At 36.4% G+C, this 21,734-nt stretch overlaps 1 protein-coding gene across 2 annotated transcripts in view; it reads left to right on the top strand.

Annotated features, from left to right (window-relative positions):
* The window catches only part of LOC148657314 (MAM and LDL-receptor class A domain-containing protein 2), a 285,832-nt gene that overhangs the window by 132,974 nt on the left and 131,124 nt on the right, over nucleotides 1-21,734 (top strand). For both annotated transcript variants that reach the window (XM_088643402.1, XM_088643401.1), the window contains exons 75-81: nucleotides 3,041-3,122; nucleotides 9,757-9,870; nucleotides 13,289-13,426; nucleotides 15,000-15,088; nucleotides 15,176-15,331; nucleotides 17,052-17,148; nucleotides 19,601-19,747. In XM_088643402.1, the coding sequence (XP_088499528.1) occupies nucleotides 3,041-3,122; nucleotides 9,757-9,870; nucleotides 13,289-13,426; nucleotides 15,000-15,088; nucleotides 15,176-15,331; nucleotides 17,052-17,148; nucleotides 19,601-19,747 (823 nt within the window). The remainder of the gene's footprint in view (nucleotides 1-3,040; nucleotides 3,123-9,756; nucleotides 9,871-13,288; nucleotides 13,427-14,999; nucleotides 15,089-15,175; nucleotides 15,332-17,051; nucleotides 17,149-19,600; nucleotides 19,748-21,734) is intronic.

Below are 21,734 nucleotides of genomic sequence, written 5' to 3'. Positions count from 1 at the left end.
TTTTCTTGTAAATGAAAGTCACTCCCAGGTACTAGCGCATTATATCAATGCTTATTTTGTTTAAGAAGTAAAATTGCTAACGTTATTGGACATTAGCTGCTGCTTTTTGTAATGATTTGCTATCTCCGTTGTAAGAATATGCAGTACATGCTTTTGTCAGTAAATGTTCAACAATTGTTCATTGTTTATAGTATTGCAGACACAAATACTGTATAGCCTAAACATAAAACAAAAATAGTGATGTGTTCGCTTATTCGTCTAAAGGATCTCCTTATGAGTATTTATCTAGTATTAATGGACATCATAGTGGTTATAATATGATACATACAGTACAGTATTTAAACTCAAACACACAGCTGCTGTTCTAGTTTGTTTTCTGACTAATTGCAATATAGTATTACATTACATTATGGCCAGCAGCCATATCACCCTGCAACTCACAACTGGCAGCCCACTGAAGCTAAGCAGATGTGAGCCTGGTCAGTACCTGGATGGAGACCTCCTGGGAAAAACTAAGGTTGCTGCTGGAAGTGGTGTTAGTGAGGCAAGCAGGGGGTGCTCACCCTGCGGTCTATGTGGGTCCTAATGCTTCAGTATAGTGACGGGGACACTCCTGTAAAAATGCGCCGTCCTTTGGATGAGACATAAAACTGAGGTCCTGACTCTCTGTGGTCATTAAAAATCCCAGGGAGTTTCACAAAAAGAGTAGGGGTGTAACACTGGTGTCCATGGCCTCCTAATAATCCCCATCTATGAACTGGCTTCATCACTCTGTTCTCCTCCCCACTAATAGTGAACGTTCTGGCGCACTATGGCTGCCGTCGCATCATCCAGGTGGATGCTGCACATTGGTGGTTGTGGAGCGGAGTCCCTATCACCTGTAAAGCGCTTTGAGTGGAGTGTCCAGAAAAAAATCACACCATGTACAGTACCATGCTGCAGTACCACAAACTCAGTAATAAGAATGGATGCTCGTTCTGAGTGGCTGCACCTGTACATGAGAGGCATAAAATTTCAATATATTGTATATATTGTATACATTGCTCTATATATATTTACTTTGCCTATCTGTAGATGTTTTTGTATTTCTTTGAAACATCCACAAATCAATGTGTAGAAACATTGGTTTCTCTTGTCTTAATCCTAAATTTGAAGTTAATTATAATATGTATCATACAGAAATCAATACATTTGTGTTGTGTAGAGAAAAAATACCCTTTATATAACCTTTTCTAAAATGAGGTTATTCCATATAATACCATTTCCAGCTAATCAAGATTTCACAAATACTTGGATTTTGTTGTACTCAGATGTACAGTAGCAGCTTGTTATTAACAATTGTTATTGTGATTGTTTAAAATGTCTAATGCTTAAATACTTAAAATGCTAGTTGTTCAAAAACCCATAGTCTGAAATATATTGGAAAATGCAGTAGTTTGGAGCCATTGAAATAATATTTTTTTTTCTCCATTATTGGTAGCAAAACTTCCTTTATATGCGACCTGTAAATCCCACTTGTGTGTTGATAACGTGATATGTTTTTTAAAAATGTATATATATATAATCTATCACTTTTCCGGTTGTTGATCCAGATGTTTTCTTTTTGTTTTTTGTTTCATTTACCTTCAAAATAATATTCCAGATTTTTATGGATTTATTATTCATGTTATTTGCTACTTCTACTTTTGTCTACAAAAAGTAGAACTTTGCTCTGCTGCTAATCTTACACAGGAGAGTGTGAGGACTTGTCTTAATATAAGATATGCTAAAGTTGGGGCATGTTATTGATGTCCTTTGTAATACTGGTACAGTATAATATACATTATGTGAGATACTGTACATGTTCACTAATTTATAGATTTATTCTAATGTTTTATTATAATTTATTAATAGTGTTTGTATTGCATGTCAGACACTGTTTATCCATTTCTATACATTATATATATTTAATGTACATATAACTCTTACAAAAACAATAAATAGAAATTTACCAACTCAAATTGTGGTCTCATCAAAACCAAAGAAGTTATTAATTGCTTCAGGGTAGATTTCTTACACAAACTGTACATGTACATGCATTTAATGTTAACAACCACACCTTGATCAATTGGTTTGATCAGCAAAGTAATGTTTTTATGTTGAGTTCCACAATTCAACAATAACATGACAGGGAAATAACGTATACCAGGTGACTTGTAATGGGGACTGCCTGTTCCATAGTTTCTGTATCCCAATGCAGTTATTGTTTCAGAGAAAAACCTTGTTTTGGGGGGACTCTCAATATACTTGGTTGTGTTTGTTTACATCCCTATGCCAGGGAGATATTATAAAGCTTCCTCTCATAGTATTCTTCAATGCTACCTTTGCTTTCTTTACTTTGATCATCTTGGCTTTAGGCTGAATTTATACTGCTCTGGTAGAATTGCATTTGGCCATCATAATGATGTACTCTCAGTTGAATAACTTTCTAGTGTCTTATCCCAATCTGTTCTTCTTAGATTCACTTTACTTCAAAGACCTTTTCCTTGTTGTTTCAAACTCTTATTTTGCCTTTGAAATACAATTTTGATTATAAGACACTATTGACTCCCAGATGGCTGTGTATTGCTGAATATGTGATCTTGTTATCATTGTTATGTTCCACTGTTTCAATCTTAGCTGCGCAGTTGGCAATTGGGCTCTCCTGATCACAGTAAAGAAGCCACAGTTACTTTTTCCTCTTGTAAAAATAATACAATGCAGTTTGTGGCAGTTGCATTATATTTGGAAAAACTAAACTGCCTGAGTAGAATCCAAGCAATCTAAGGTGGGTTATAGTAGTATTTAATTGCATTTTAACACATTTATTTCATGGAATCTTCAATTATTGGCATACCTAATCTAACAAGTTTTGAATAGATCCTTGTAACAAAATATCTTTCTTTAATAAGCAGTAAAAAATAGATTTAAACAAATTGCTTTGTAAAGTGTCACTTTGCATTCATAAATTATAAGTCTGAAATCTGATAATTTTGTATCTTCTTATGTTTCCTTTTTCCAGTTACATTTCAAAGTCTGGACAATGTCAGTTCTCGGACGTGTGGCTTTGGATGACATCAGTTTAAGCAACTGCTCATTTCCAGGTGAGTTGTCTTAGTGTATGAATTGTTTGTAGTAATTGTCCATGTTGAGTAAATCTCTTTACATGCAGGATAAAAAATCCCCAGGGGCCTGCTTTATATGGAAACTACAACAGTGTTTGATCAAATGTGAACATCACCTTGCACAGTCCTGGTCAAACTCAGCTAGTATCATTACCCACATTCCCACATTCAAACCAGCAATTTCAAGACAGCAATGCTCAATCTGTGCTGCAAATGAATAGGTATGCTAGGAGTCTTTTTTTTATTTTAGAATGTGAAAATTACCTTAACGGTGTTTGTTATATGCCATTCCCATTTTTATTTCTTTTTAATTCATTTGAAATCTAACTGTGTATTATAGTAACTCTCAATTCTTGTTCTGGGTTTTTATTAAAGGTATACTGACAAAACAGCTCCCTTAAAATTGCTATATTCTGATTGCCAGTGTGCCTCATATGCAAATACGTTTGATGGTGAAAGTTTCAGAAAATACTCTGCTATTGTCATAGAGTGAAAAGAATGATTGTGTGGGCACCAGCCGTCAAGTGTTGAATGGATTTGAATTGCCTTGATGGGCCAGTGTCACCTTAGTGATGATTCAGTTTTATGCCCTGATCATAGGTCCTCTTTACAAAGTGCTGGGCAATTACTATACCATTTTGGGAGAATCTGTGGGGTTGCAAACAGGACTGGATCTGTGTTTGAGAGAGGGGCCTAAGAACTGGACAACATTTGAAAACCACTTCCTGAAAATGCTCTGACTACTTGGCTCTGCCCACACAAATCTTTCCTCACTGGGGGAAGAGCAAAGGCACTTTGTACAGAAGGCATAAACAAGCCCCAGTCAGGACAGAAAAATTGACATCTTTGAATGAAGGAAGTTTTGCGAGACAGATAAGTCTCAGAGAAACCAAGGTAGGGGGAGAGCAAAGGGAAGCTATGTTATTCAGGACAGCCAAGGTAAGGGGCAAGGGGCATTTATACTGTAATACTGTCTATTGTTGTAGTTCAAGTACTATAGGTTTTTGCGTCAGCATGCGTAGGCTGCAAAGGAACAAATAAAAGTTTACTCCATGCTGAAAAGAAGAAAAGAAGCACAATGTTTCAGCTGTGGAGCCTTCTTCAGCTTTCGCTGTCTATTGTTGGTGTGCAATGGTGCACCCTTTATAATTGGTAGGGTGTTTAATCATGCACAAAACCTAAATAGTTCTTTTTAGAGGGGTCACCTCTCCGTGAGACTATCACTGTTCTAGTCAGATGGTAAAACAAGCATTGAGTAAAATGTTGATCAACATACAGTACAATTTGCACTTCAAGAAAAGTAAAAAAAAATGTTTAAATTTGCCCAGAGTGGAGTTTCTAAGATGGTTAAATAAATTCTCATACCGTATCTTGAGGAACATAAAGTGAGGTGTTTTAATTGGAAATCATGTAAAGGGTATCTTGTTCATTAGATAAGTGCAAAAAAAGAATCACATTCATCTTGTGAGGAGGCTGGTCAGAATTCACAGCACTGGTTTTTGTACTGTAAAATTCCTTACTATTTTCACTCCTGTTAACAATATATCAGGACTTTCTATGGTGATTTGTTTACAGTTTCTTAACTGTGACCGTGGAAAGTCCAATTAATATTCTTAAACACACAGGATAAAAACAAACTCTGCAAAAATATCCCAAAACATTTTCATTCCTTAAATACGTCTTGAGTAGAATAGAGGAATTTGTTGCCATATTTACATGTACATTGGAAGTCTTATTTGTGTTGATCTCTCAGGACATACACAGTATAGCAGATGACACCTCACAATGTAGACATTGCAATAGAAAATTGTATATAATAAATAGTAACAATCAGAACAATAAATACCAAGAAATGGTAGTGAATAGAAAACACATGGTAGTGCATAGTGCAGAGGTGCATTGAGTTCTGAGGCTATTAAGGATGTGCACTGCAGTGGGGTAGAAGCTGTTCTTAAGACTAGTGGTCCATATTTTAATGGTGCTGCAAAAGTTTATAAGTTGTTGCTTCCCCATTCCACATTTCTTTAAACAGTGCAGAAAATGCAGGCACTGTTATACCTTTTTAAGACTGGCTACAGTGTTGTGAGACCAAGCCAAATCGGTGGAGATCTGCAGACCAAGGAGTCTGAAGCAGCTGACAGTTTCTCACTACTATGCCTTCAGTGCTGAGGTCATGACATGGATCTGACCTGGGACTCCTGAAGTCCATAATGTGTTCTTTTGTCTTATTGACATTCAAGGTCAGATTGCTGTCAAGGCACTAACTTGCAAGATGCTCCACCTCACCCCTATATGTGGAATCATTGTTGTTGCTGATAACCCTGATAATTGTGGTGTCATCTGCAAACTTAATAATGTGGTTCCTGCTATAAGTGACTGAACAGTCGTAGGTGAACAAGGAGTACAGTCTAGGGATGAGACAGCAGCCTTGGGGAGCTCTAGTGTTAAGTATCACTCTAGAAGAGAAAGTGTTGCCAATTTTCACCACCTGAGGTCTGCCCATCAAGAAGCCCAGTATCCAGTTGCAGATAGAGTTGCATAAGCCCAGATTCCTGAGTTTTGGGACCACCTTAGCGGGAATAATTGTGTTGAAGGCCGAGCTGTAATCTATAAACAGCATCCTAACATAGGTGCCCCGCCTGCCTAAATGTTCTCGGGCAGTTTTGTAATCCTAGGGATATGGCATCATCTACTGATCTATTTGGTGGTATGCAAACTGAAGTGGATCAAGGGACTCTGGGATAGTGGAATTTATATAAGACAATTCCAGGCACTTCATGACCATTGAAGTGAGTGCCACTCGACAATAGTCGTTCAAACTAGTTAACATGGTCTTCTTGGGCAGTGGCAAATTGAGGTTTTCTTGAAGCACTCTGGTACAACTGACAGGGACAGGAGAGGTTAAAGATATCTGTACATGCAGGAGATAGCTGACCTGCACAGGTTTCAAGGATAGAAGTGGAGATACAATTTGGGCCAGCTGCTTTACAGGTTTTTTCTCTCTTGAAGGATCTATACACGTGATGTAGATCATGAGGTGTGTAGATCCTTGAAGAGAGAACCAGTCCTCTGGTTCACTCAGAGCCTTGATAGTGGGTTTAGTGTTCTGGGCCTCAAAGTGGGAGTTAAAGGTGTTCAGCTCATGTGGTAGAGATTCATCAATGGAGTAAATACCGCTGGTGATGCCTTTACAGTTAGTGATAGTCTGCAAGCCTTGCCACATGCACCTTGAGTTGCCCCCATGCTGTCTTTCTAATTTGCCCTCGTATAAAAGGCTGTTTCAAGCACACCACATGAATCAGTTTCCTTTTACAATTCCCTTCCAAAACATCAAGAGTGTATTCCATAGTGGTGACCCTTAAAGAACATCAGGATTTTTGGTTGATTGTTAGTTGAAGCCTATTGGTGCAGCATCAGACCTGCCTAATGTGTCAGCTCAGACAATCCCAAAGATTTACAGCAATGGATGGCAGATAAAATCACCAAAAAGAAACAAATACCTACAGAATTGCCATACATCATCAGCTATTGAATAGTTCCACACCTCCAGTGATCACTTAGTGGCATATTAGAGCTATAATTGGAGAGAGACTGAGATGCTATAATTTCAGTTCAATTCAAGCTTTAATATACCCTGGGAGAATTTTGCTTTAAAAAATGAGTTAAACAGAACAATACAACAAAAACAGACAAAACTCTCCAGCAAAGAATACAATACAGCTGTGTTTCAGAAGATCATAGAGTTATAATTGTCTTACTCTAATATTTATGCACGTTAGTCTAGTGGTACAGTACCTTTGAGTAAATGCTGCTTGGTGCCTCTGAGTAAATGCAGTGGCTGAGAGGCCCCTGTGATAAGGGACATTGTAAAGCTGTATACAATGCTGAATCATCTAATGATATGTGGAACAGATGACTTCGGTGAGACGGTAGTCTGTTTCTTCCCAAGACCATGGGATCTAGGTCACTGCTTATCATCCAAAGGAATATCCACCAATGAGGGACCTGCAGGGTGGGTACCAGAAACAAGCCTGATAACACCCTCAACTAATCATCAGCTGTGATGTTGCATGTTAAAAGCTGGCACCAAACTTATTTTTAGTTTGCTTAGGAACAAGTAAAGGTTTATTCCATGCCAAAAAGACAAGAAAAAAACACAACATTTTGGCTGTGGAGCCTTCTTTGGGTGTGAGAAAGAGAGGGAAGTCAGCAACTGATATAGCATAGGAGAACCAAATCCAGGAGCGTAGAGGAGGTGGGAGCAGGGGGGAGGCGGAGTGGTCACTCAGGTGGTGCGAAGTCGAGAGAGGTGTAAAGTCGAAACCTGCAAATGAATAGAGAGGATTAGAAGGAAACAAGTCTGTCATTGAGAGAAGGCGTGAGGTGTGATCCTAGTTTCAGGGTAATTTTGGTTTCGGGTATCTTTCTGTAATAGGAGTCAAGAAACCCTTCTTTGAGAATGCAGACAGATAGATCGGTGTGATCATGGCAGTTAGAGGTGAAATGAGAAACTAGCCCTGACATGTTCTTTGAAGTGGTCTCCCTGTCTCCTTCCTGTTTCCCCAAATGTACAGTGGATAGATGGGTATTTTCTGCAAGAGATGCAGTTAATAAGGTTGCTGCAGCGAGTTCTGTTGCAGGGGAAAGTGCCTGGTGTGGATGATTGCTGAGGATGGTCAAGGATCTGTGAACAAGAATGTTATGTAGTTTAGGTGGTCGGCTATATGAGATGATGGGGCAGTCAGAAAAAAGGGTACAGATGGAGGGATAATCCTGGAAAGTTGTCGTTAATTGTCCTTGTATAGAAAATTGTATAGAATTGTATAGAAAGTGTGTTATGGTGTTAAGGAAGCACCAAAGGAATGTGGTTGTGAGGCCAGAAATTCCTGATTGAGTTGATGATCAGTGAGCTGTTTTTGGCTCTGGTGAGGGCCCTGTTGATAACATCATGATAGTAAATGTATATTTACTTGTATCTTAGAATATGAATTTGATGTAATTATATGAGAGTGATAAAAATTACAAACTAGGCCATAACATGTTATAGTCAATGTATTTTAACCCTGATGTTAATATTTCTTTTCCTAGGAATCTCTGAGTGAACGATCAGCCTTTTGTATCACAACAGATTGGTTCACAAATATATTCTATTACATTTGCTGTTAAAAACTCTGAGAAAACAAGGTAGGGGAGAACATGAGGGAACCATATTGTTTGAGACAGCCAGGACTGGAGAATATGGCTAAGAACCATTAAAGGAACTACACAGAGGACAGCACTGCTGGACTGCACTATTTTGAGGCATTTGTTGGGTTACTGGGGTCCAGTGGGGTGTTTGTGGCCAGTCTGGAATGCATGTCTTTTAGAATTGTTTTTATATAATGTGTGTGAGTGTATAGTGCTGAATGCTGTTAACCAATAGAAAATAAAAAGGGTACTTGTGTCTTTTGCTGGTCTGCAATCACTGGTGAATCTTGGAGATGAATAGAACCAGTGGCAAAGAAAGGAGGTTCCTAGCATCCTTTACAATGCTAGTTAGTGTAGTTGTGAACTAAGCAAGAATAAGTCTTGTTTGAAGGGTCTCCTATCCATGACACTTACCAACAATATCTTTTCAATCTTTTGATAGGTGAGTATTGGTAAACAGACACACAAGTGCAGCCAAAAAAAGTGCTCTTTATTTTATAACCTCCATTCTTGTTTGAGTTGTAACTACAAAGTTCCTCTATAAAAAGCCATGCAGCAATGATACAAGTAATAGGTTTATTCCATGCTGAAAAGAGAAGAAAGAAAACACAACGTTTCGGCCGTGGAGCCTTCTTCAGGTGCAGCAATGATGCTTACTCAATTTCAATTACAGGTTCTACAACTGGTCAGACACCGTCTTCACTTCTTACTCTAATGCAGCACAACTAAGAGGATTTGTCTTCCATCAGACATCAGATATACACCAACCTCTGAAGCTGTTGCTTCCTGATTTCACCTGATCAATTATCTATTATCTGCATTTCTCTTTACTTATTTCTACTTAAAAAATATATCACTGATGGTGTAGGTTTGGACTAAATAGTTATTTGATTAAATTAATTAATGATTAGATTGTTTCATATGAAAGGTGTGAATATGTCCTGTTATTGTATAGTGCATGGACAGCAAGCACTTCTCTTCTCCCAGGATATTATATTCTGAAATAAAATGGACCTACAACTATTGCAGTTTAATACACACATTGATAAAAAAAAGAAAATGTATCTTTCCTAATAATCAGTGTCCACAGAAAGCATAATCCCTTGAACAAATCTATAAGCCATTCACTTAGCAATTACATTTTTATTGACTAGTGCTGCAGATTAGCAATTCACCTTTGTGTCGGTAAACATTTAGGTATGTTTTATTGTAGGAAGAACTTTGCACCATTGTTACCATTTATAAAGTGGTGCGTCAGACTGTCACGGAGCATTAGTGAATCAAAGTTTTTGTTTCTAGTCTGTTTTTGTGGCGTATATCTGTCTACCACAGTGTTCCAATATTGCTGTTTTTTATTTTCTAATGCCCTTTCTAATGCAACGTGATTGGTGTATTTTGTGTGTCATATACTACCTGGCTTTTCCAGCACCCAGGCCCTGCTCAGCTGGGGAGTTTCAGTGTTTAAGAGGCTCTTGTGTCCCTGATGACAGCATCTGTGATTTCACTGACCAGTGTGGGGACAGCAGTGATGAGAATGACTGTGAGTATACCAGTCTTATCGTTTGTTTTTTCATAGTTACCCTTAGACCATTAAAAATTCTTTAAACACCTGGTTGGTGTTACGTATAGGTTCATTTTGAATTACGAAGCCAGAATTCTGTTGAGTTAATCTTATTGGTCACATCTGCCAAGATCTAAATGCTAAAAGCTAGGCTTCAAATGCTATTTGGTTTTTGCTCCAGCTGATGATTTTTATTGCTCATTTTAACTAACTGCTTTTTTAAATGGTAAAAAAACAATTTTAGTTGTCAACGCTGTGTCACATACTCAGTCTTTTCAGACAGTATGAGAGTAACTATATTATCCAAGATTTTTTAATTTGAAGTGGTATTAGGATGAATATTGTAAGGTCTGGAAAAACTTTGTCGGTGTAGAAACTTTCATATTACCAGTTTATTAATATTAATTTATTTTTTCCTTTGTTAATGTTTTCTGTTTATTTTGAAATTTTGAGATTATATATTTGTAGTAAAAGTACAGCACCTACTTCAGAAAAAAAAAATATGTCTAGCCCTTGGAAAATATTATTTTCTTTTAGCTTAATCTATGAGGAAATGTATGATTAAATAAAATTTTGCACACAACAGAGCTTTCAACTTGTTCAGGGGAACAGATTTCTGTCTTGATGTCAGATGATTTCACTTAATAGGTTGGCATTTCAAAATATATCCCTTTGTTAAGCTTAAAACCTTCCATTTTTTGTACAATCATAGTTACATAATCCCCTGTGAAAAAGGTTGATTATGTTCAGACAGAACATAGAGATCAGTTTTGCAAAAATAAGCAGCATAGGAGGGACAAATAAATATCTGTCCTGGGCACATTTTTTAGATAAAGAAGGAGACAAAACTTTGGTTTGTTCTTCAATTGCCCATAGTATTTTCCACTGTCCCAACAGCCCCCAGCATACTGAATGTTCGATTATATCCCCCCTTCCCTACTATTCCCTACAATTTCTGAACCTACTGAATTCTTATGTTTTCTGAGCCAACCTCTGCTGCTCTCTGAGTCCTTCTTTAAGCCCCTTCTCCCAAGGCTTATACATCCTGCTCGGTTCTGCACTCCTGGACTTAAAGGGGCAGGAGTGTCACAGGGGATAAGCAAACCTAACGAGTGGGGGAAAATATGAAAACTGACCATACAGTATATAGCTGATGATGCAGTGTCCCATCCTCCTCTGTCACTTGTGCTTCTTATCTGAGCTCCCATTCCAGGTCCTGTTCAGCATCCGTAAACAATCTAACATGTCATCTCTGACTGATGGGTCATTGTTGGATACCTATGAACAAAATGATTGTCATGCACCCTATCGTTTGCACCAGGAAGACTTGGAGACCTTCATTAAAGGACGAAAGCAGAAAAAGGAAAAAAACTGCAAATGCTGACAAAAACACCATTATATGAATACTTAAAGCTGACATAGTCCTCTAAGCAGCTGCCCTACACCCACTTTTGTCATTCTTTGACATTCAGAAATGATGAAAACCTTTCAGCTTTAACTGCTCTAATTTATGGTGCATGATAATGTGTCTTCCTGTGACACCGTTAGTGTTCCATACATAGTAAAAATACAATATTAATAAGGAAAAGGCAAGAGGGGCTTAGTTTTAAAACATGGATTGGCGAAAAACTATTGAAGTTAATGTTAAGGTTAAGCTTTAGAAGATGCAGCATGACCTTGGAACATTAACACAGTTTATCAGGATCAGACTGTCAAACTTGAAGCTCTCTAATGTAAAGCACGGAAAACTCTATTAAATGATGGATTGAAGTAAGCAAAACTGTAATTTTCATGTTATTTCTTAACTCATATAGGGCTTCACACTCTTTCTTTTAGAATAAATCTGTTTTCTCCTGCTTTGCTAAAGTGAAGTTCTCCAGATAAACCTAAAATTCTACCAAAAAGTATACTGTATTACTAATTTCTATTGATGGCAACAGCAGAACAAATTCTGAATTTCACAGAAACATTTTGTCTGCTAATGTATTAGCTAATGTACTAAGGTATTGGGATATCCTTCACTATGCAGCATGACAAGAAAAAAGAGGAAAATATTAGACTGGTTAAATCAGTGTCCAGATTTAAATCCAATTGAGCCTATGTTTTACATCCTGAAGAAAAACCTGAGGTTAAAATGCACCAAGAATACAGACAAACTGAAAATATCTACAGTAAACGAAAGAACATCTTAAATGACAATATACGTATGGTGTGCTCAATGGGTCAGATATGTCATGCAGTTATTGCCTTAAAGGAATATGCAGTCAACTTGCAAAAGTTGACACCATTGCCTGACATCACTTATTTGTTGCATGGCTCACAGTCAAAATGATGTCCGTAGTTGTTACTTCTTTTCCAGTGGCTAAGTGCATGTCGCCAGAATTTTTTAAGAGTACATTTTTCATTGTGTGCCCGGAGTTTGATTGAATATGCATGTCATCTTGTCTATCCCTGCACAAAAGTAGTGACACAGCATGTTCATTCATGTTGAGCTGGCTCAACTCACAACAGGTGAATTAAACTAAGGAAACCTTGGCTGTTTATTCAAAGCTTTTTACTACTAAATACATTTCATAATGTCTGTCCCAGTACCATGTTCATTCACGTTAATTCAAAGTAAACTAAATAAAGTAAACTTGGCAATACCTCAGTATACCTTGGCTATACCCTATAAAAAATACACTGCAGGTAAACAAATATTCATCAGTTGAAATGGGGCAACGAAATCAAAGCTTTATGTCAAAACCTTGCTAGAATACATACAGTATGAATCTAAAGTAATCTCATGATATTTTGTTTTCAACTAAAATGTTATGAGTTTTAAACTGTCGAATTTAATTTTATGAATATTTAATTCTCCATGGCAACTTCTTTCTGCTTGAAATGTCACCAATGTTACCATTCTGCAAAGAACCTGGGGTAATTTCCTTCAGCAAACTCCGCTCAGAGAAGGGCGCATTAAGGGTACACTGGGGGAGAACCATTGTGAAACACAAATTTAGAAATAGGACCACCCTGAGCCCTTGCAGACTACAGCGAGAATGCACATATAATGGGCGCAAGACCGCAAGTGTGCATATTGGGACATGGCCCAAGTCCAATAATCATATTTCTTGAAAATATAACATATTTTATATGTTATATAAACATATAAGACATATAGCCTAGTTACCATTTAAAATATAACATGACTGTACAATTCTAAGCACATACACCTGATTTGCTGTGTAGAGGGTTTTTGGGCCATAATGACTCCTGTCTCTTAGGTTGGTGTTTTAATACTGGATGACATGCGTCCCTTTCTACAGTATGTAAAGGTACTGTATATTGGAATCCTTTGGGATGAAAAATGCTACATACAGTACATGCAAAGTAATATTTTTTTGTTTCTTTAAAGGCTCTGCTTCTGAAAGATGCAACTTTGAGAATGGCTACTGTAATATGTCACATAGCAAAGACTCACAAACATTATGGACTAGAAGAAATGGCTTAACCAATATAAAACCAACTTCTGACCATTTGGGGAACCGTACAGGTATTGAATAACTATGTTTTCTTTCACTGTTGTATAAAAAAACATGTTAACATCAGTGTCAGTGCTCCAGTCCATTTATGGCTATAGTCATTATCATCTCAATATTTTACTGATATTGGTGCAGAACACTTACAGTATAACACAAACCCAACAGTGTAGGATAGCACTAATACTTGTCCGGGACTGACCAGCTCTGAGTGCCTTTATCTAATTACGTGCGTGTCGATGAGCTTAAGGGTAACTTAAGTCCTGAGCCTAATGTCAGCTCACATAAGCGTTTTATAGGAGCAGAGATTTCCTTTGTAACTCCTCTAATGGGATAGAACCCATTATCATTGTGTTCACATGACTCTTTCAGAAGAAGAGGTACAGTAAGTGCAATTGTGGCAAATGTGTCACATGACAATTTCACCAGCTCCTGCATCTCTGACACATTTCCCAAAATTAAATTGATATTATCAGATCTATATCTCTTTCAAATTCTGTTTTAAACAGTTACCGTCTTCATTTCCTTGATTAAATGTGTTTGTAGTGTGGAATTATACATTTTTGGAAAAACACAAAAAAAGCTTTGAGATATCTGAATTTATATTTTATGTTTATAATCCATTCCAAGGCTATAGGAAACAAAATACAGCTAATTAAGTGTTATGCTGTAATTCTCTTTAAATGTGTCTTCAATACATATGGCATAATTTGTGAGATAATAGTATAAACAAACAGTAATGCAAATATATATTCTACAAATATTATATAAATATAACCAGGCCTCTTTTAACCAGGCTCAAATTCTGGGTTATCCTTTCCCAAAATTTGAGATAACAATGAAAAGTTTAACAACAACATGATAATATTAAAACTAATTACATACTTTTGAAGTTTTAGTCTGAAGTGTGTAAAAGATTATTAAGGACATTCACAGAAAGATGCAACTGATACTTAAGATTTAAGATGACTTAATGCTTTTTGGATTATTCTTCATTTATTTAACATGTCAGATTTTTACATTTTTTCAAAATGTATTTTATTCATTGTCCACAATGCATAACCAGTCCTGTGAGCTGTTCCTGGAAACTACAGTATCTCATAACATCCTCAGGAACCCACACCAACATCAGACAGGCCATATGTACTCTTTATGTTTGTGTACAGTATGTATTGTCTGAATGTGTGCATTCATATTTCATGATCTGACCCTGTCTCCCTTTTTTGCCTGTATGATCTTTAAACTATATTTAAATTTCCTTCAGGCATCTGTATTGGGTATTTACAATGGTCATGAATTAATATAAAATTTAAAAATCAAACTGAATTCTGGAATATTTGAGGATTTTACAACATACCTTTTTCTGATAAACCACTTTATCTGATTCAATGAGGTATAAAAATGTATATAAACCTAACCTTAATTTAAAGGCATTTAAAACTCTTAAATGATTAATTTGACCAGGGCCTTAAACTGTTTGCTCATGCACATGTAATGTGATACACGTAAAGTGCACAAGTACAATGAACATAAAGAGAAACTCCAAAACAAATTAATTTAAATTGTAACTTCTATCTCTTTCAATAGCCCATTACTTATCACTGTCACAACAAGACGGAGAGAAGCCATTTGCTAGTTTGAGAAGTGTTGTTTTCCTTCCAACTAACTCCTGTCAGGTAATTCAGACAATATAACTTTCTTACATTGTTATATTCTGAACACTTGCCATGTGATATATTTTTCAACTGTCTCTCTCCTTCCAGGTGACCTTTTATCATCACTTTGGGAGACTGAATGGCACACTCGGTGTTCGCTTGCTGGATGCTGGTCCCTATAGGGAGGTTTGGACACAATCCACACCTCAGAAAGAGCAGTGGATGCGCACAGTTGTTACGCTAAACAGTTCTGAGAAATTTGAGGTTTGTATTTGTTTTCTAAATTTTCAGAGATTAATTTTTTTTTCTTTCAATGATGCAAGTCACAAAATGCACTGTATGGTTTTAACATTGTCAGTATAAACTGTCAGTGATGTGAGAATTCATGGAATTTACCACTCGTTATTTGTCAGAATTACATGACACTTGATTTAATTGTGTCAGATTTTACAGAACATACTATAAATTTGGGAGATTTTATGAAGATTTATTGTACTTTTTTATTGTATAATTTTTCTTCATAATAATGGTATGTTTAACATAACATCACTTTATTAGCCACATACAATTTCTCGTATTAGGAATTCACCTTTTCACATACCCCAGCTTGCTCTCTATGAGACACAGACAGAGAGAGAAGCTTGGGGTCAGAGCACAGGGTCAGCCCATTGTACAGCTCCCCTGGAGCAGTTGGGGTAAAGGGCCTTGCTCAGGGGCCTGACGGAGTAGATTTCCTCTGCCAGCCATGGGATTTGAACCAGCAACCTTCCAGCTACAGGCGCAGATCCTTAGCCACAGAGCCACTGCATTGCCCTGCTTTTTTTTAAAAACGTAACATTTAACATTTTATGTAAAATGCTTGGCTTTGTGGTACCTGTTTTCTAGAAAAATCTCTTAACAAATATTACTGAAGCTAATATTTGGGGATGAAGACCTGTGTGTTTATTTCAGTTGTTCAATTGCTGTGAGCTCAACCGAATTCTGTAGCTCAGTTGTTTGAGCTGTGTCTGTATTTAGGAACACTGACTTCAAAAACTTTAGAAAATACTAGGGTTTTGTAGCAGAACAAAGAATAATAATAAAAATTGCTTACACTTATATAGCAATTTTCTGGACACTCCACTCAAAACGCTTTACAGGTAATGGGGACTCCCCTCCACCATCACCAATGTGCAGCATCCACCTAAACACAAACGTGTCAAAAATATAATTGAGTCAAGACAAGTCAAGATGGTACCTGGTCCAATGAGGGCTCACAATGACCTTGCTGAAAAGTTGGGTAGTTCATTTTTGTTTTGAGTTTAGGTTTCTGATGACTGTTGAAGCCCTGTGGTATCAAAAGAACCAGCATATGAAAAGCAAAGGACTAGAAAGCCTAAAACAACAAATATAGCTTTTCTGGTTTTTAAAATAAAAAAAGGTTTGATTAGTATTTTCCTACAGAAGTGTAGTTCAGTGCCTGAACCGCCATGGAAACGTTCCCTGATCTGTATTCTCAGACAGCTTTCCACACTAGGAGAAGGGTAGTTAGGCATGGACAAAGACAAAAAAGGGGTAATTTATTAATTATTGCTTAATTTATTTTGTTTTATTAGAACAACTGAGTTGTAATAGCCAATGTGAAAGTAAAAGAAGAGAAAAGGAGTTATGAGACTCAGCTGTTAGTTGGTCCTAGAATATTTTCCAACATTCTGATTGAATGAAACAAATTGATCAGTGTTGTGATAAAATGTAATAAATATCTTATTGACATCATTGAGCCATTTTGTCCACCTGGGTGCCATAAAAAACACTGTAAACTAACTAGCTTCTGAACTTTGATCAGGTTGGGGAAATCACTACAAAGGGCTGCTAAATCAACAAAATCAAGTGCTAAATATTTCAGACCTTTTCGATGTACTTTACAGTAAACCCTATGTGTGTAAGAACTGACTTTTACACATTTAGCTGTGAGTGATGGGGTTTAACATGTCCTCTTTTGTAGGTTGTTATTTATGGGCAAATATTTCATGTTAGTGAGCCCTCAGAAGCACTGGCCATTGATGACATTTCATTCAGTGAAGGCTGTATATCTACCTTGGGTAAGATGTTCTTCCCTTTTAAAAATCAGGCGGTTAAAATATTGCATAGATTCTTAGAAATGATTTACATTCTGATTTTATTTGAACTTTTCTATCTTATCTAATTCAGTTATAGTAATTTAATACATACAGTAAATCAGTATTACAACTTGGGTGATATAAAGTATAAAATAGATTATTATAAGTATGAAGATCAAGTTTTGACACCAGCTGAATGTTTACACGTTACACGTGTTCTTTTATTTTCTGGCACAGCTTGATAATAATAGTAAGAATGAGACCCAAACATGGATAAGACAAACAGATATTTTTTAACAATAAAGACAACACACGCTACAGTTTAAGTGTAGACAGATACTGTATTACTTGTATAATCAGTAGGTTTCCTGTGTTTTGACGACAAAAATGCAGAATTCTACGTTTAAATGCTGAGTACCACACACACTTTTAACAGTCCAAACAGAAAGACCGTGTGTGGTATGAAATGAATCCTAAACAGGACAAAATTTCTCTCTCTGAAAGACGGACATCCACAGGTGAATGGGACCCAATTTATCTTACAAAAATAGGAAGGACATTTTAGTCTTGAAGATTCCTTAATACAGGAAAACAGAATTTCCAAATATAACTGCATGCTCAGGTTCCAGGTCTGATTGGAATGAAGAGCTCTCCCACAGCACAGCCTTGGGTGATGATGATGTTCCTTCTCTCTTCCTCTTGTGTCTCACTGTCTGTTCCTGTATTTATGTTGTGGTACGTTCCTATGGAAGCTATCTTAAGACCTCACTTCTAATGGCTGAGTCATTGTTAAATTGTCTTATGCTTTAATATGGAAGTCTTAATGAGTTACAGCCTCTTAACCCCAGGTAAATAAGTACAGCCAACACATGCCTACTGTATTGTTTAAAACAATCAAACCAGGAAGTGCAAACATTGCTAATCACAGATGAAACTTACTATACTGTAGCTGCTGCCCTAGTAACAATCAGAAAAATAATTGTGTTGCTGTGATTTTTATTTCCATTAGTGTGACTCCAAGATAACTCCAAGAGGCTCTATTGGCTTTGAAATTGTTTTCTGGTTTCTAAAATAAATTGGAAAACTGAACAATAAGTCAATAAGGAAAATAAATATTCATTACCTCCAACTTGTAAGTGATTTCTGCAGAATATGCCCAAATGGTTGGTATATAAGTCATGTGAATTCTTTATTGCCTAGCACAGGTTTGATGAAAAGAGTAATATTCCAGGGACACTTCATTAAACAAATTGTTTATTAACAATGATGATGCAAACACTACTGTACACAACAAAAAATACAACACACAGGTTGCTATATCTACTATATGTACAGATAAGGCATTTCAGAGGGTTTTGTTTAGATGATCATGAAGTAGGGGCTCTCGCCTGACACAAGCTTCAAGTTCGAACTCCTCGTGACTCCTATCTTGTGGTCTCTTTCTTCATTCTCTTCTGCCTCCTGCTTCTTCTTCTCCTCCTTTTTTCCTCTCTTCTTGTCCTCTTCAGCTCTTCCCTTCTGTGGTCTTAATGCGATCTTATATGGTGTGTTTCTGGACTGCTCATTGACAAGCATTAACCCACAACTTAACTAGGTAAATATGGGTAAACTTTCCAATTGTTTTTGATCAGGGGACCCCTCATTTCAGCAAACATTCCCTCTGCTTTGAAACGAGAAGTGTTTAAATCTATACTCTTAGAGAGCTGTTATAAAAAAATAACTTCTGTTCCTTTGTGGTTTAAATATCAAGGTCTGTATTATACAATTAAACCTCTTCAGTTTAATTCAACTTCAATTTAATAATGGTAAAGTGGACAATAGGCAGATACTTTCACTTATACAGTATATACAGTAATTGAACATATTTGTTTTAAAAGTTTTTTACACTTGTTATTCTTGATAATAAGTTTTCAACTATTTTAATGTGGGTGGCATGGTGGCACAAAGCATCTTTCACATTGTACAGGAAATCAGCCAGTTTTAGACTCACGTCCTTCTCTGGAGCAGCACAGTGGCACAGTGGTTAACATTGGTTCTTCACAGATCTGGTTCCCTGGGTTCCACACCTGGGGTGCTGTCAGTTGGGGTTTGGTTTATGTTCTCCATGTGTTGTCATGGGTTTCCTCCAGGTGCTCTGGTTTCCTCCCTTTCCCCCATAGTTCAAAAACATACTGGTAGATTAAATGGCTTCTGGGAAAAAAACTAATCCTGTTTGTGTCTGTATGTCTGCCTTGTGATGCACTGGTATCTCATTCAGATTGTACCTTATTTTACATTGGTTCCTTGAGAAATCACATCTGCTTTGTGATAAAAGCTTTTTGGCCCTGCAGAAATTTTTCTTACAAATCTGCAAAGGCAGTAACCCAATGTTGGTGATTTAGAAAGAACGGGAAATGAATCCTCCAGTTTAATCTGTACGTCTTACTTTTGTCAGCTGACACATGTGATTTTGAATCTGATCAATGTGGATGGTGGATTGCTGAGACAGTGGAACAAGCTAGGTGGTCTTGGGTTAAAGCTGGGGGTATCTCTGTGAATGAGAGTGCACCCATTCAGGATCACAGCCTCCGCTCCTCAGAAGGTAAGCAAAAAAGTCTTAAGTCTTGCTTGTTTCTGAATATTAAAGCTGTTTTACTTTGCTTTACATTGGGATGTGCGTTTTCAGATGACTCGTTTTCTGAAAACTCCACAATAAAGAGTTTTCTGTTTTCAAATGACTTTTCATTGCATTTTGAGTTCTTTTTCACTGAACACCTAGGTGGGAGGATGTTATAGGTTAGTTGCATGTTTAGTCATTATTGTTTAATCAAATACACTTTTTACTAGTAATGTGTTTATCCTCTTTCAGCAGCATGGAGTGTTTCAATTTCTCCATGGTAGTGAAAGGTAGTCTACTGCACTTCGATAGAACATTACAAATATATCATAGACAATCTTTATAACTAAATATATTATTACATTATTAGAAGAATGTCATCAATGTAAAGTGAAAATGGCTTTTTGATATTTCCAGTTTAATTATTCCCTACTGTATGATCTATATACTGTAAACTAAAAAGACTCTTAAAACAAGGAAGAATTTTTTGAATACTCTGTGAAGAATAATAATTATCTTTCAACATTTATCACAATATTATCTTTATTCGTTAAAGCATACTTAAGAAAAACTAATTAGTAAAAGCACAGGTACAAAATTCAGTTGCCAAAGAACTGATTCTTTGACTGGCCTGTGGTCTTTTTCATTAGTAAGACAATACATTTGGCCAGGTGTGTTTACTTCAGTTGCTCTTCAGGCTGAAGCATTTGTAATGAATATGGAGCCACAATTGAAATAAAAATAAATGAGAGGTAACCCATTTGGTCCAATTTGGTTCCTAGTAGTTAATTGATCTGTGGGTATCATTTAGCAATTTCTTGATAGAAAGCTTCTATTTTTTTAGCATCAACTTTGATAATATGGCTGGGTAGCCTATAAACAGACTCCCACTCACTTTGTGTAAAAAACAATCTCCTCCTCTCTGTTTTAAATTTACTTTTACATAATCTCTGCTTGTGTCAATTGCTTCATGTTTCACTGCTGATTTTGTTAATGTTTTGAAACATCATTAAAGCAATTTTTTCTAGAAAAGTCTAGAAAAGTTTTGTTGTTTTACCTTATCAGAACATTACTTAAAGCTCTGGAATGTACCTGTTTTCTCTTCTAATGGCCTATTCCAGAGCAGCAATACCTTTTTAATGTTGTGACCTAAATTTTACATGTCTTACTAACGCACTGTATAATTTTAATGTACCATCCATTGATTAAAATGTTATGTTTTTAACTACACATTTTACATTTATTTGGCTTTTCTATTTGTTTCTTCACATTGTCTAGAAGATGCAGTGACTTAAACACCTAAGTCTCATTCGTTGGTTCTTCAAGCTCAGTGTTTACCATTTGTATCTGTAATGTACAGTATATTTTTTCCATGTATATAGTAATCTATACTTCTCTACATCTTTAAGTTGTTTTCCAGTCTTCTCTCTACATATTTTCTAATTTTATTTGCCATTTCTATATTGTTTGCAGATGATACCAAAATAATAGCATTAGCAAATTTGAATATTTTGCTAACTACAGTATACCAAAATCTATATAAGATATAAATTAGGAAGAGCTGTGGTCCTAATACAAATCCCTGTGGTACTCCACTAATTACATAGTTAAGCAAGACCTACCATTTCTAAACCCATATACTGTAAATTATCCCCTAGGATGTTATTACCATACTGTATATGTGAACCTCTCTGGTTCTAATTATTGTTTCCATAGCCTTACATGTAATATAAATAAGACGTATTGGTCTATGTGTGATTCAGTTTTGAAATCCTTGTATGGGTGGATGGGCACTATTAATACATTTCTAATGGCCTATGAATGGTTTCCTTGATCAGTAGTAATCTGGCCATGGATATCTGTTCATATTAAATTCCTTCTAGTATCTACTGTACAGTATATCACTTCCTTCTAGTATTTATATCAAGAATTAGAATACATGTATTTAATAATAATAATTAATAATTTCTTA

The sequence above is a fragment of the Lepisosteus platostomus genome, chromosome 8, assembly GCF_059453375.1.
Source record: "Lepisosteus platostomus isolate fLepPlt1 chromosome 8, fLepPlt1.hap1, whole genome shotgun sequence".
Lineage (NCBI taxonomy): Eukaryota > Metazoa > Chordata > Actinopteri > Semionotiformes > Lepisosteidae > Lepisosteus > Lepisosteus platostomus.
This window is presented reverse-complemented; position numbering and strand designations above follow the sequence as displayed.